Source organism: Moschus berezovskii, chromosome 9, assembly GCF_049115385.1.
Source record: "Moschus berezovskii isolate FMDL1 chromosome 9, NW_MosBer_1.0, whole genome shotgun sequence".
In the NCBI taxonomy this organism is placed as follows: Eukaryota; Metazoa; Chordata; class Mammalia; order Artiodactyla; family Moschidae; genus Moschus; species Moschus berezovskii.
The window spans coordinates 1,224,788-1,240,022 of record NC_142468.1 but is presented as its reverse complement, the minus strand read 5'-3'; the positions used below and the strand labels follow the sequence as shown (position 1 = coordinate 1,240,022).

General features: G+C 58.6%; 1 protein-coding gene across 8 annotated transcripts in view; it reads right to left on the bottom strand.

Moving 5' to 3' along the window:
- The window catches only part of TTC7B (tetratricopeptide repeat domain 7B), a 270,335-nt gene that overhangs the window by 57,212 nt on the left and 197,888 nt on the right, over positions 1-15,235 (bottom strand). For 5 of the 8 annotated variants that reach the window (XM_055436426.2, XM_055436427.2, XM_055436429.2 and 2 more), the window contains exon 16: positions 1,698-1,814. The exons of the other annotated variants lie outside the window; for them this stretch is intronic. In XM_055436426.2, coding sequence (XP_055292401.1) covers positions 1,698-1,814 — 117 coding nt within the window. The remainder of the gene's footprint in view (positions 1-1,697; positions 1,815-15,235) is intronic. 8 annotated transcript variants of the gene reach the window in all.

Here is a 15,235-nt window from a genome sequence, read left to right as displayed (position 1 = left end):
ATTTCTTTCCTCATTTCTAGGGGACACAGACCAAGGCACGAGCTCCAGTGGGAAGCAGCCGGCTCTGCAGTGTCGCCTATGGCCTGGCTCGTGGCAAAGACCCTCCCCACGCCCGAACCCTGCTGCTGCCGGGAGACCGGGAGAGGGGCTTCGGGGACAGAAATGCGGACGTTTCCTATTGCTGCCTACAGACTGAGAAGATAGATTTCTCCAAAAAGTAGAATGATCTTTATCTCCAGAACACAGCCACAGAAGGGAGCAGGCCAGTCTCTGGGTGTCTCCCCACCGAGGGGAGACGGCTGTGCTGGCCTCCCTGCCTACACCGGGGGCTCATGAGAGACGGCGCCGGCTAAGGCCCTCTCCTCCTTCACCTTCTCAGCCCTGCTCTGCAGGGTCTAGACTTTACTAACGCTCCCCAGTTACCGACCACCTCTTCCCTGTTCCTGTCACACCAGCGGCTGTGCGCTCCGCCCAGCCCTTCGGAGCATGAAGCTTAGCCCCGGCTCCCTTTCTCGCTCCCCTGGAGTCTCCCCAGACTCTCCTGATGTCGCCTGGCCCCGGTCTCATCACCAGTGTCCTTGTGGAGGCCCTGCCTGAGCCCACACCCCCTCCCATGCCAGCCTCCCAGGGGCTGGGCCGAACCCCGAACACATCCATGACATATATTTCAGACTCGACTCTTCAGAGTAGAAGGCAGGCTATCCATACATCCTGCTGTGAACCTGAACATATTTGGAGTGTGTGAGTGGTTGTCTGAATTCACCTGAATCACCAGGTCCCCTTTTCCTTAAATCACTTCCTTCACAGGTCTGGGCACACTTTGTAATCCAGACATTTGCTGGGAATAACTGCCCAAGACTTGAAGATGATGTTTTTCGGGGATGTACTGGGAAAGGACTGGTGGGCCGCCTAGCGGACCTTCCCCACAGAGTCCGCCTGTGCGGCGCGTGGCCTTGACTGGCTGAGACTGGCCAGGCCGTTCCACAGCTCTGGGTGGCAAAGTTGCTGGGTGGAAAACCGACCAATTTTGTCTGGCTGAGACACAATCTTTGGAGTGTCTTTGGAGAAGGTAACTCCAAACAATACATTTCATTGTTTTATAGGATATTATTGTTTTTATATTTATTTGCAAATTCACTTCAGCATATCTAGTTTTCAAATTCTTCTTTGAATCGGTCTTAACAGTTTATCGCTTCCTTCATTAGTCAATGAGATAAATAAAACCTTTGATACATGCTTCCTGCATAATTGTTTGAGTCATGATTTCAGCTTCTTGAAAATTACCCTTTATCACCCCAATAGCAGTTTCTGCTCTCCCTGGTAGGATGTGGCCTGTTATCCACTCAGGTCTTTTAAATATTACTGTGAGAATATATAACTGACTAGTCTATCCACAAATCACTAGCAAGATGGTAAGACTCGTCAACGAATTGTGTAAATGGCTGGTTGAGCGAAATCAGAGAAGACCGATTGGAATTGAGCCTATCGGGCCACCGTGGTGGCAAAAGCATAAGAAACCCATGACTTGGTGGGTTCATCAGACCAGGAAAAACTCCCCTTAAAGACAGCGTGTGAGGCTCCACCGCGAGGGCCGGGGGTGCACGGGGCTAGAGAGTCCGTCCTGCTAGATGCTGGGCAGGGACAGCGGAGTGGCGGACGCCATGCGATGCCCACATGACGCACGCCTGGCCTCTTACCTGGGGTTGGTCAGGTTGTAGCAGGATTTCCAGATCTGTAACATGTGCTTACACGTGAGGAGCGCCTCGTCGGGGCCCCGGGAGAGGGACTCCAGCTTCACTTTGGAAAACAGCAGTCTGCGTGGGGAGACAGGGGAGGACAGCGCTCAGGCCGGGGCCCGGCAGCACAGCACGGGTGGCCGGGAGCTCTGTGGAACCCTGCTGGGTGGCCGCAACATCCGTGTGGGTTTTCCCCTAAGAAAGGGACTCTGTGGCCACCTTACAGAAGCGGGCGTCCAAAGGCTGGACCCGAGGGAAGCACGGCGGCCGAGGGCTCCAGAGCTCACGGGGCAGGACCCGGCTTTGCCCGAGCTTTACCACGATGATGTCGGCACAGCGCCGCATGGGTGGTCAGGTGAACAGCATCCGAGTGGCTAATTTCATTCAGGACACAGAGATTTTACCAAGAGAGCACTTTTTAGAGCACAACCAACTTATCTGCAAAACCTCAAAAATCCATCAAAAATGAATTTTGATTTATTTACAAAACTACACGCAATGTGACTCGGTTGATATAAATATCTATCAGTAACGTTACACAGTGATTGTCGTTGCATGAAGGAAATGACAGCTTGGACCGAGGGCTCATGAGAAGCGGGGCCTGGGCTAAGGCCTCCCCTCTGTGGTCTGCTCCAGCCCCACTCTGAAGGGGCGAGGACTTCACCAAGTCACCCACAGTCACTAACTTCTCTCCCCGTTTGGCACTACCCACGGCTCCGTCCGGACCGCCAAGGCACTCAGCGTAGCCCCTTCTCCCTTTCCCGGCCTCCCAGAGTTTCTCTGCATACACAGTCTGCTGATTCCCTCTGGCCGCAGCTCCCTTGGTCCCTGGGCTCACCACCACTGCCCTTGTGAAGCCTCAGCCTGAAGCCAGGTACCATCTTGATGGTCTGGCTGTCCTCTCACCTTCCTGGCTCTAAGAAATCACATTATAAAGAAATATCTAAAAATCATTCTCATTCCCGGCTCAAGAAAGTACAATGATTCCTTACTGACTGTAATGATAAGTCAAAATTCCTTATCGGGCTCTTCAAGACTGCGACAGGCCACCCTGTGTCACCACCCCATTTGGCGCCATGTTTTCCGCCGGGCTCTCTACTCCTGCCAACGTGATTCAGCGTGGAGAGCGTGCGTGTGCGCTCAGTCGTGTCTGCCGATGGACTGCAGCCTGCCAGGCTCCTCTCTCCATGGGCAAGAGTACTTGAGTGGGTTGCCATTTCCTCCTCCAAGAGATCTTTCCAACCCAGGGACTGAACTCATGTCTCCCGCATTCTTTTACCGCTGAGCCACCTGGGAAGCCCCAGGTAATTCACCAAAGTCTGTGTTTTTATCATAACTCTAAGAGTACGTGCCATGTTCTCAACCTCAATACCACTAATCCACGTCTCTCCTTGAGACCTCCTAAATTCAGCAAAACCCCATCTCATCAAATAAGTCTCCCACGGACGCCAGTTAACCACACCTTTATCTTAACTGCGAGCGCATGATAAGCGTGCTGTCACTTCAGTTGTGTCCGACTCTCTCCGACCCTGTGGACTGCAGGCCCCTCGGTCTGCGGGATTTTCTAGGCAAGAATCCCAGAGTGCGTTGCCATTTCCTCCTCCAGGGGATCTTCCCGACCCAGGGATCAACCTGAGTCTCTTGCATCTCTCACATTGGCAGGTGGGTCCTTACCACTAGCACCACCAGGGACGTCCTTGTGAGATGGTGCTTGCTGGTAATAAAAAGAAGACACAGGCAGGGAGGAGCTCCTGCTTGTTGAAGTCTCCCGTGTGCCCTTGCTCGGCCCTTTACCGAACACCTCACTGTCACCTTTGTAAGGACCCTTCTCGGCCGGTGGTGCTTATCTCCCTTCGACAAGAAATCTGAGTGTCTCTCTCTGGCCTCCCTTCCACAGTGCTTAGCACCGTGAGGTCAACAAGCTTCAAATCAGCATTTTCTCTCTAAACCACAGAAGATAAAGAAAAACATTTCTAGTGACTGAAGTTAGACCTATAGAAGGATTCCTCACTACGGACTACACATTCGAAGGCAGGCACTTCTGAGGAGGATGTTCTCTTTTCCCCTATGAGAGGTGCAATAAGGCTGGTCCTAAGAGGCACCACCCGAGCTCGAGATGGCTCAGCACCATCCCCTCCCTCCAAATGACCCCGGATGCCCGAGCAGGCGCTGGCGACCCCCGGGGGTCAGGGCTGCAGCCCCCTCAAGCCTGGGGCCGCAGAAGCCAAGGGGGAAGAACCACAGGCCAAGGAGTGAGGGCGGCAGGGCCTGGCCTACCAGCGGGCGGGCAGAGAGAGCGAGGCCAGATGGAGACAGGACTTGGCTTCAGCTCAAAAACAAGAAGTGACATTCCGGAGGCCTTTCCAGGACTGCCCGCAGGGAACGGCTACTACTCAGGCTGTCTTGAGGGCTTTTAAGGAGGCAGACGTTGGCTTCATGAGTGTCTTCATGAGTCTAGAAGGTAGTGGCAGTACTTTTTCACCAGAAAGTGTTAAAGTGAAAATGAAAATGTGAGTCACTCAGTCGTGTCTGACTCTTTGCAATCCCATGGTCTGTGGCCCACCAGGCTCCTCCGTCCATGGGGTTCTCCAGGCAAGAAGACTGGAGTGGCTGCCATTCCCTCCTCCAGGGGATCTTCCTGACCCAGGGATGGAACCCTCATCTCCCACGTTGCAGACAGATTCTTTACCACTGAGCCACCAGGGAAGCCCACGTTTCCAGCAGAGTCTTCCAGCAAACACAGGTCACCTGGGAGACGTGTTACAGAGGAAGCAGGGCTGCTGAGCAGCCACCTGTCAGCGTGTGGTGGAGACCTGCTTGGATGCCACAGACCTCACGGGTGATGGTTGGGCACCAAGCCATTCAGGCCAATGGGCCACCCTGCTGGGACAACATTGGGTTCTCCGAGGCCCCCGGGTCCTCTGACTGAGCCAGGCTCGAAGCGGGCCTGCCCACGGAGGGCCAGGAGGTGGGGGGTAGGTTTCCCCACCCAGCAGGCAGCTGGGACTCTGAGAGCAGTTATCATGGCTCCTGTAACTGGACAGGATGCCAGAGCCTCGTCTCTAGGCTGCAGCTCGGGAGAGCAGTTCTGTGCAAAGCTTTTTGGCGGAAAAAGAACTTCTAATTAACATGAAATAACAGCTTTCAAACACTTGACTCAGGATGTGGAGTTGAAAAGGTGTGGGCTGGATTTCAGAGAACCCGACAGGAAGAACAATAGTACAACTGCTGAGCCCAAGTGATGGGAAAGGCACCTGGACGTGGAGCAAAAGGAGAGCAGCGAGATGGAGAGGCTGGGGCGGCAGAGGGGACTGGGGGCGGGGGGCTGGGGGCAGGGGAGCTGGGGACAGGGGGCTGGGGACAGGGGGGCCGGGGACAGGGGGGCTGGGGACAGGCCCGGGGACAGGGGGGCCGGGGACAGGGGGCTGGGGACAGGGGGGCTGGGGACACGGGGGCTGGGGACAGGGCCAGGGACAGGGGGGCCGGGGACAGGGGGCTGGGGACAGGGGGGCTGGGGACAGGGGGGCTGGGGACACGGGGGCTGGGGACAGGGCCGGGGACAGGGGGGCCGGGGACAGGGCCGGGGACAGGGGGGCTGGGGACAGGGGGGCTGGGGACAGGGCCGGGGACAGGGGGCTGGGGACAGGGGGGCTGGGGACACGGGGGCTGGGGACAGGGCCGGGGACAGGGGGGCTGGGGACAGGGGGGCTGGGGACAGGGCCAGGGACAGGGGGGCCGGGGACAGGGCCGGGGACAGGGGGGCTGGGGACAGGGGGGCTGGGGACAGGGCTGGGGACAGGGCCGGGGACAGGGCTGGGGACAGGGGGGCTGGGGACACGGGGGCTGGGGACAGGGCCGGGGACAGGGGGGCTGGGGACAGGGGGGCTGGGGACAGGGCCAGGGACAGGGGGGCTGGGGACAGGGGGGCTGGGGACAGGGCCAGGGACAGGGGGGCCGGGGACAGGGCCGGGGACAGGGGGGCTGGGGACAGGGGGGCTGGGGACAGGGCTGGGGACAGGGCCGGGGACAGGGCTGGGGACAGGGGGGCTGGGGACAGGGCTGGGGACAGGGGGGCTGGGGACAGGGGGCTGGGGACACGGGGGCTGGGGACAGGGGGGCTGGGGACACGGGGGCTGGGGACACGGGGGCTGGGGACAGGGCTGGGGACAGGGGGGCTGGGGACACGGGGGCTGGGGACAGGGCCGGGGACAGGGGGGCCGGGGACAGGGCCGGGGACAGGGGGGCTGGGGACAGGGGGGCTGGGGACAGGGCCGGGGACAGGGGGGCCGGGGACAGGGGGCTGGGGACAGGGGGGCTGGGGACACGGGGGCTGGGGACAGGGCCGGGGACAGGGGGGCTGGGGACACGGGGGGCTGGGGACAGGGCCAGGGACAGGGGGGCCGGGGACAGGGCCGGGGACAGGGTGGCTGGGGACAGGGCCGGGGACAGGGCCGGGGACAGGGCTGGGGACAGGGCCGGGGACAGGGGGCTGGGGACAGGGGGGCTGGGGACAGGGGGGCTGGGGACAGGGGCGCTGGGGACAGGGGGGCTGGGGACAGGGCCGGGGACAGGGGGGCTGGGGACACGGGGGCTGGGGACAGGGCCGGGGACAGGGGGGCTGGGGACAGGGGGGCTGGGGACAGGGCTGGGGACAGGGGGGCTGGGGACAGGGTGGCTGGGGACAGGGCTGGGGACAGGGGGGCTGGGGACAGGGGGCTGGGGACAGGGCTGGGGACAGGGGGCGGAGGGGCTGGGACAGGGCTGGGGACAGGGGGACTGGGGACAGGGCCGGGGACGGGGGGCTGGGGACAGGGGGGCTGGGGACAGGGCCGGGGACAGGGGGGCTGGGGACAGGGGGGCTTGGGACAGGGCTGGGGACAGGGGCGCTGGGGACAGGGGGGCTGGGGACAGGGCCGGGGACAGGGGGGCTGGGGACGGGGGGCTGGGGACAGGGCCAGGGACAGGGGGGCTGGGGACACGGGGGCTGGGGACAGGGCCGGGGACAGGGGGGCTGGGGACAGGGGGGCTGGGGACAGGGCCGGGGACAGAGGGGCTGGGGACAGGGTGGCTGGGGACAGGGCTGGGGACAGGGGGGCTGGGGACAGGGGGCTTGGGACAGGGCTGGGGACAGGGGGCGGAGGGGCTGGGACAGGGCTGGGGACAGGGGGACTGGGGACAGGGCCGGGGACGGGGGGCTGGGGACAGGGGGGCTGGGGACATGGCTGGGGACAGGGGGGCTGGGGACAGGGTGGCTGGGGACAGGGCTGGGGACAGGGCCGGGGACAGGGGGGCTAGGGACAGGGGGGCTGGGGACAGGGCCGGGGACAGGGCTGGGGACAGGGGGGCTGGGGACAGGGCTGGGGACAGGGGGGCTGGGGACACGGGGGCTGGGGACAGGGCCGGGGACAGGGGGGCTGGGGACAGGGCTGGGGACAGGGGGGCTGGGGACAGGGCTGGGGACAGGGGGCGGAGGGGCTGGGACAGGGCTGGGGGGGCAGAGACGCTCGCCCACCGTCAGGCGTGTCCTGCACGATGGCAGACCTCCAGGACCCCTGAGTCTGGCCTGCCCCTGAAGGCAGGCAGAAGTGGGGGCATAGGCCTGGCCTCAGAGACCGGCCCTGGGCCTGGCTGATGAGGCGGGGAACGAAGCGGGAACAGACCCCGGGACGCCGGGCGCCCTTTTCCGAGCCGCGCTCGCGCATCTCAGGACTGTTGCAAACACCTGGCTAGGGGCGCGCTCCACTAGGACTCGAAGACACAACTGGGCCGCGGTCGATGTCCCAGGAGGCCGTAGATCCCACCTACGGAAGAGACCCTGGGGCAGAAATCCCGGGACCGACCAGCCGCGGCGTCTCAGCGCGCTGAGCTGTGGTGCGATGCAGGTGGAACGGGGTGGACGGGCTAGTACACCCCTGGGTGCGACCACGGCCCAGTGAGATGTTTCTCGAAGTGCAGCCAGACATCACGTGCTGGGAAGACGGCCCCTTCCTGTTCCCTACACCTGGCTCAAAGTCCATTAATCTAATTTTAAAACTTTTTGTTCAGAGACTCCTCGAATCCTTACAGGAAATTAATGAAGACTAGAACTTTCCGACAATGCCCATCTGACGATGTTCCTGGAGCCCAGATCTAGCCTCCGGGCAGTGCCTCCTAGGCCCGGCTCCCGCACATGCACTCCGCCCGCCAGGCACACCGCCCCTAGTCAGGGTCGGCTTCCTCCAGCGTGCTGCTCCTTCAGACTACAGCTACCTTTCCATCCGTTTCTGCTTTTAAAGCCTTCTCTACTTAACTTTCAAGGCTCAGGTCAAACCTCCTTGCCCCCCAACCACTGAAGCCAGCCTTACGTAAACAGAAGCTAAAACTCCCAAATGGAAATGCAATTCCGGAAAATACAAGAGCTCTCCGCTGTGGAATACTGAGCTATTAGCCAGGAAGCTTCTGCTTTCAAGACAAGTGAAATAACAATAAGCACAGTGGCTGCCAGACGCTGTAAACATATCAGCAGCGATTCTTATATCTCTGCAAGTTAGGCCGAAAGCTAAGTCTTCCGCCTGAGTTCACACAGCTGGTTCCTGGCAGAACAGAAATGTAAACCCAAACCCACCTGACTCCCAAGCGCAGGACGAGAAACACGAGAATGACTTAAAATATTCTAAACACACTATTGACACTAATGAAGAGATGCAGCATTTTCAAAACCACTGATAAATATTTAAAACCCTAAAATGTGCAGGTGGTAAAGAATCCACCTACAGTGCAGGAGATGGCATGGGTTTGGTCCCTGGGTCAGGAAGCTCCCCGCGAGGACGAAGTGGCAACCCACTCCTGTATTTTTGCCTGGAGAATCTCCTGGACAGAGGAGCCTGGCGGGCTACATAGGGTCACAAAGAATCAGACACGACTGAGCACGCATATGGAGACAAAATCCACAAAGATCTCTGTTAGATACTGCGTGGAAGAGAAAGACATAAAATGCAGTTCCTTGCCCTCAGAGAATATATAGTAAAAAAAAAAAAGACTTGCCACAAAGATTAGGTGAGATTTCTGACTTAGGCACAGATTGTATGCGTGTGTGTTAGTCGCTCAGTTGTGTCCAACTCTCTGCGACCCCCTGGACTGTAGCTCTCCAGGCTCCTCTGTCCATGGGATTCTCTAAGCAAGAATATTGGAGTGGGTTGCCACTTCCTTCTCCAGGGGATCTTCCCAGCTCAGGAGGCCCTGAAATTTGGGCAGGCCTGCAGGAAAAGAGGAGTTGGGGCTGCTGAGGTATTGTTCCTAGGATGTATCATACGTGATTCTGAATAAAATGATTACATTTACTTTTTGTGACTTGCTTCTTCCCTCAAAAGTCAGGTGTGTATAAAACTCTAGACACTTGAAGAACACAGTTAATCAAGGTCTTACTTTTCATTAGAACTAACAGAAATAATACTTTACCCTATTTTTCGGCTTTGTTGAGAATCCCAGAGTAACTCGTGAAGTAACTGCCTGCCTCAGTGTAGAGCTCAGAGAGCGATGTGGGCCCTGGTGAGGCTCTGGGGTCTGTGGCGTTGCGGCTCCTCATCGGGCACCCTGGGCAATGTGCCAGGGCTGGGTTTAACCTCTAATCTCACCCGAGGAAGAGTTCGTCACTCCCTGGACAGCCTACCTCTAGCACGTCCCTCTGGGTTAGCTTTACGCTGGGCCCACCCCCATGAGTCCCAGACATGACCCCTCACAGGCCCTCCCACCTCCCTGCCCGTGTTCTCTGCCTGCCTGGAGGTCTCCTGGAGGTTTCCCCACAGCGACCCTCCCCAGGCAGCAACTAGCTTCTTCCTCATCTCATTTGCATATTTCATCTGTTTACTCATAGACAGCGTATTAAAAAGCCACCACTTTGCTGACAAAGGTCCATATAGTCAAGGACATGGCTTCTCCAGTGGTCACGTATGGATGAGAGGGTTCGCCGTAAAGATGGCTGAGCGCCAAAGAGTTGATGCTTTTGAACTGTGGTGCTGGAGAAGACTCCTGAGAGTCCCTTGGACAGCAAGGAGATCCAACCAGTCCATCCTAAAGGATCAATCCTGGGTGTTCGTTGGAAGGTCTGATGCTAAAGCTGAAGCTCCAATACTCTGGCCACCTGATGCAAAGAAATGACTCATTTGAAAAGACCCTGATGCTGGGAAAGACTGAAGGCAGGAGGAAAAGGTGACGACAGAGGATGAGATGGTTGGATGGCCTCACTGACTCAGTGGACGTGAATCACAGTAAGCTCCAGGAGACGGTGAAGGACAGGGAAGCCTGGCGTGCTGCAGTCCGTGGTGTCACAAAGAGTCGGACACGACTGAGCGACTGAACAACAGATCTGGGCAGTTGTCAATGTGCCTGATAATATCTGTTCATCTTTTTGTCAGTCATTTTAAAGAGCGCCTAATATGCCCTTGAGGCCACAAAGAGGAGTAAGACGCGGTGTTTCTCCCCTTCCCAAAAGCTCACAGTCTAGCGTTCTATACACAGGATATGCGATAAACCCAGACAGACATACGGACAAGGTTATCCGGCAGCGCGAAAGGAGGAGACAGGGTCTTCCTGGGGGGCCAAGGAGGACAGGCGAGGGGGGGCCATGGAGGACAGGCGAGGGGGGGCCAAGGAGGACAGGCGAGGGGGGGCCATGGAGGACAGGAGAGGGGGGGCCAAGGAGGACAGGGGAGGGGGCTTTTCTAGTTAGGGTGGGACGGGCTCTGGGGCGAGGCCTTCCAGGCAGGCAGGTGGACCATCTCAAGCCAAGGCAGGAGCGTCCCTGTGTGCTCAAAGAATGGGGTCTGGAGTCTGGGATATAAGGCTGGGACCTGAGAAAAAGACAAGAGGAGCTAGTGCTAAATTCTGAAATCTAGTATGCCTCACTAAGCTTTCTGATGAAGAACTGTCAGTGACAATAAATTAGGAAAGTTCAGAGAAATACTATAGTAATAAATTCCCTCCAATCTTACTTGAGAGCATAAAAAACGCACTCATTAATTGCATCAGTGGGGAAACCCACGTTAATAAACAAAACCCTGCCTAATCAGCAGATCCGTAAATGCTGTCATCAAGGCAGCTGATTCAGAAAGAGCATCCCAGGACCGTCTGGTATTCCGTGCTCATCTGTGTTTGCTGCTCTTGGGCTTGGCCTGCCAGGGACCTGTCTTGGTTTAGCTTCTGAACGTCGGCCGGGATGCAAAACAGCTGTGCAGAAAATGCCTGCGGTGTTTGCCCAAGCGGGGCAGTGGCCACGGGGACCTCAAGCGCCGCCCCCGTCTCGCTTCCGGGGGCCTGAGCTGAGGGCTGGTGTGGACCGGCTGCAAAGCACCTGCGGGGAGCCTCAGCGGGCGGAAGAGACCGCACAGCAGGGGTGGGAGGAGGCCGGTGCGCTGAGGCGCAGTGTAACGCTGGCAAGATGGCTGGGCAGCCACGGAGAGAAGGGGCGAGCCGAGCGCGGCGCCCGGAGCACGCGGTGAGGCGGAGGGAAACCCGACGCCGGTGAGTCAGCGGGACGGAGGCAGAGAGCGCTGAGCGGGCCCCTCACCGGTCACGGACGGGCCGTCATCAGACACCGCCGACCAGCCCTCTAGCACCGGGGCAAGCGGCTGCCCTCAGGTTCCAGGCTGCCTTTGGTGAAGGAAATCCATCCCGACTCCTCCTCATCCGCAATTCTGACGGCCTGCTGGTCTCGGAGAGAAGGAAATGGCAACCCACTCCAGTATTCTTGCCTGGAGAATCCCAGAGACGGGGAAGCCTGGTGGGCTGCTGTCTATAAGGTCGCACAGAGTTGGCCACGACTGAAGCGACTTAGCAGCAGCTGGTCTCAGAGCCCAGGCTCTCCCGCTGGATTTCCACAGCAGGCCGATCCCGGGAGCGGGTGTTCTCTGCAAAACATCGCCTTTGATCCAGGCCGAGTCACCCTCACCAGAGGGAGCAGGGCTGGGACTGGTCACTGGGCCCACTGGCCTGACGTGTCTCCACGGGCTCAGCCACCCCCAGGCCTGCCCACCATGGTGGGCGTACAGCTGTGCAGGCCCGGACCCCCGAGGACCCTCTGAGGACAGGTGGAAGGAGGCAGGTTTGGTACCAGTCACGTGACGGCTCCGATCACACTGCTTGGGGAACAAATCACTCATGGAGATCGGCCAGCAAACATCATCTGAATGATCTGTCTGCTCAGCTATCACAGGAAACACAGTTTCCTTTATCATCTGGCTCACCTAACTGCTGTATTGACATCTGTTCATCGACTCATTAGAAAAAGAATTAAAATACATATATATATATATATATAATTTTTTCCAATTAACCCAAACCTGGGAAAGACCTTGAGAGTCCTGCAGTGAATGCTTTGCTACTCAAGAGTGTGGCCAGGGCAGGTACCTTCTGCATCCCCTGGGAACCTGTGAGAAATGCAGAAAATCCACCCATTCTAGACCCAATGGGGGTTTCTCTGGTGGCTCAGACAGTAAAGAACCTGCCTGCAATCCAGAAGACCCAGGCTTGATCCCTGGATTGGGAAGATCCTGTGGAGAAGGAATGGCAACCCACTCCAGTATTCGTGCCTGGAGAATCCCATGGACAGAGGAGTCTGTCTGTAGCATCTTCATGTAACAAGACTGGGTTAGAATCTTCTTCTAATGGATTAGAACGAGACCAAATGGGTTAGAATCTTCATGTAACAAGATTCCTAGGTGATTTGTGTGCAAATTTAAGTTCAAAAAGCACCATTCTACTTCATAACTCTCCAGTTTTATTTTCAATGGTCTGATTTTTTTTTTTAAAGACCTCCAGGAAAACACTTCCCATAGTCCCTACACTTCAGGCAATTCTCTGTTTATTTCATTCCAGTAAGAATTTTGAAGGTATCTTATTCCTAAATTCGGTGGCCATTCTGATCAACCACTGACATGAAGCTCATGAATGCAGGGTGCCCCCCACCTGTGGTCTTCAGCCTTCCTTTCCTTCTAGAGAGATTCCCTGGATGGCTTTCTGGTGGCTGTGCTATAGGACACGGCAACCCACTCCAGGATTCGTGCCTGGAGAATCCCACGGACAGAGGAGCCTGGCAGGCTGCAGTCCATGGGGTCGCAAGAGTTGGACACGCCTGAACAACTAAGAACAGCAAGGTCCTTGCTGAGCATGGCCAGTGAGGGCCAGTGCACCGAGCCAGGGCACCACTCACGCTGTCAGCCACAGAAAGGGTGCCTGAGTCTGCAGAGCGCTGGATCGTCGCCACTGCCCGGGGCGTCTGCCTCAGGGCTGGAAAACTCAAACGTCTTCCTGAACCAGGCAAGTAAACAGGAGCTGGCTTCAAGGTCTCTTTGGAGTCATGCCTGCCCACGCCAAAGCTAATCAAATCCAGACATTCCTGAGGTGTGCATTCACTTACAGGGACTCTGCTAACAGAAGTCTGCCGTGGCTACCGGCCAGACACCCCTGGTCTGCAAGCTCCTCAGAGACTGAGCACCTGGTGTCCTTCATAAACCCCCAGAGCATGTGCTGATGCCTGCTCAGCTGGCTAACAACCACCAAAGGGAGGTTTGAAGATTGTGGCTGGAAATGAAGAGCGGCTGGCCCGGGGGCTCATTGGCCAACTTCTCTGGGAGCCTCTACCACTGAGGAAGTTCTGGAAATGTGACCACGCTCAGGGTCCACGGCGGCCGGGGAAGGAGACCCCGCACAGGGTGCTGGCAGGTTTGGGGGCACCCCGCCGGCCTCCCTGTCTCCCCCGCCAGGGCTCCCCGAGCTGCTGGCTCCGGGAGCATGGGCGCCACGTCTGTTTGGCCAAAGCCAGCCCCGAGGGCGGACGCCTGGCTTTACAGGCGCGCCCACCCCAAGCGCAGGCCGAGGATGGCCGCCCGGCCTCCTCTCTGGGCTGGCAGGGCCTCCTGCTGGGCCCCGGTATCGGTTACACTCTGCTGCTCCTTTCAGTCGAAGTGTCAACAATCTGGATACTCCCCCACCCTCCTAGCGATATTTTTAGAACAAACAAACAGCTGACATATTTAGCGGCAATAAATCACCCTGAGAAACCCCGGTTTGGCTCATTTTTTGCTCCCACTTTAGCTACTAATCTCAACTCCGATTAGGGTCCTGGAACCTCAGCTGGAAATGCCCGGGACGGGCTGAGTGAGAACACGTGTGCATTAGGCTGCCCAGGCCTGGGAGAGCTGCTCCGGGCCTACGAGTGACGTGCTCGCGATGGGAGCAGTGCCCTTCAGTGCCACCCTCAGAGCAGCAGTCAAGACGGCCTCCCGGGCACCGACTGACCGGGTGGAACCGGGGCGGAGGGGGTGCAGAGAAGCAAGAGGCCCAGAAGCCGCCCTGGGGCTGGGGAGCGAGTCAGTGAGCAACGGTCTGGGGCGGGGGAGCCGTCGGCTACAGAAAGACGTGAACAGGAGAACCTGGGAAGCACCCTTTCCCATGTAACTGCCCTGGCTCTAAAAATAGAGACTGCGTTCTCTCTGACCCACGACCCCCACTGAGCGTCTCTAACACGGGCGGGGCGGCGAACCAATCCGCCCATCGCGGGGGCACGCGGGGTCCCAGCTCCCTGCGCAGGGAGCGAACCTGTGTCCCGGCGGAGGATGCACAGAGTCCCTTCATCTTTACCTCTGACTCAGCTGCCACGGCCGAGGTCTCCCCGTGTCCCCACGTCTGAGGATGGGGACTCAAGAAGGAAGGACACACCGGGCCCCTGCAGGGACAAGGGCAGACGCTGAAAGGACGGGGACCCTACAGTCACCCAGACCCGAGGGAAGGGGGCTCGGCCCCCTGAGACACGGACTCACAGGAAGCCGTGAAGGTCTGTGACGGATGCACAGCGGCTCCACCCAGAGTCAGGACGCGAGCCAGGCGGGGGAGGCGTTGGGTGCCCAGGCTGGCCGGGCCGGGAGAAGTGGAGCGGGCGTGCCTCCGGGCTCAGAGTCCGCACAGGGCCAGGGTCCTCGCAAAGCACTGCTCCTGTGACTCCAGGGCGCTTTGCCCTCACCCTCCCTCAGCACATCAGGAGGTCTGGTTTGGCTCTGCTGTCTCCCAGGTGCCCAGGAAAGCCTGGAGCTGCTGCTTTGGAGCAGCACAGGCAGCCACGGCAGTGGTCCATGTTCCCAGGCGCTCAGCACACCACGGTGACCCCTGAGCTCACAATGTGAGCTGTGGGGGGCGGGGGGAACGGCCCCCTGGGCCTTGGCTCCACAGGCAAAGATCAGCAGGAAGCAGGCCCCCCATCCTTAACTGCCGCTGCTGTTGTTCGGTTGCCAAATTGTGTCCAGCTTTTTGTGACCCCATGGACTGCAGCACGCCAGGCCTCTCTGTCCATCACCAACTCCCAGAGTTTGCCCAAACTCATGTCCATCGAGTCGGTGATGCCATCCAGCCATCTCATCCTCTGTTGTCCCCTTCTCCTCACGCCCCCAACCTTTCCCAGCATCAGGGTCTTTTCAAATGAGTCAGTTCTTCCCATCAGGTGGCCAAGGTATTGGAGCTGCAGCATCAGT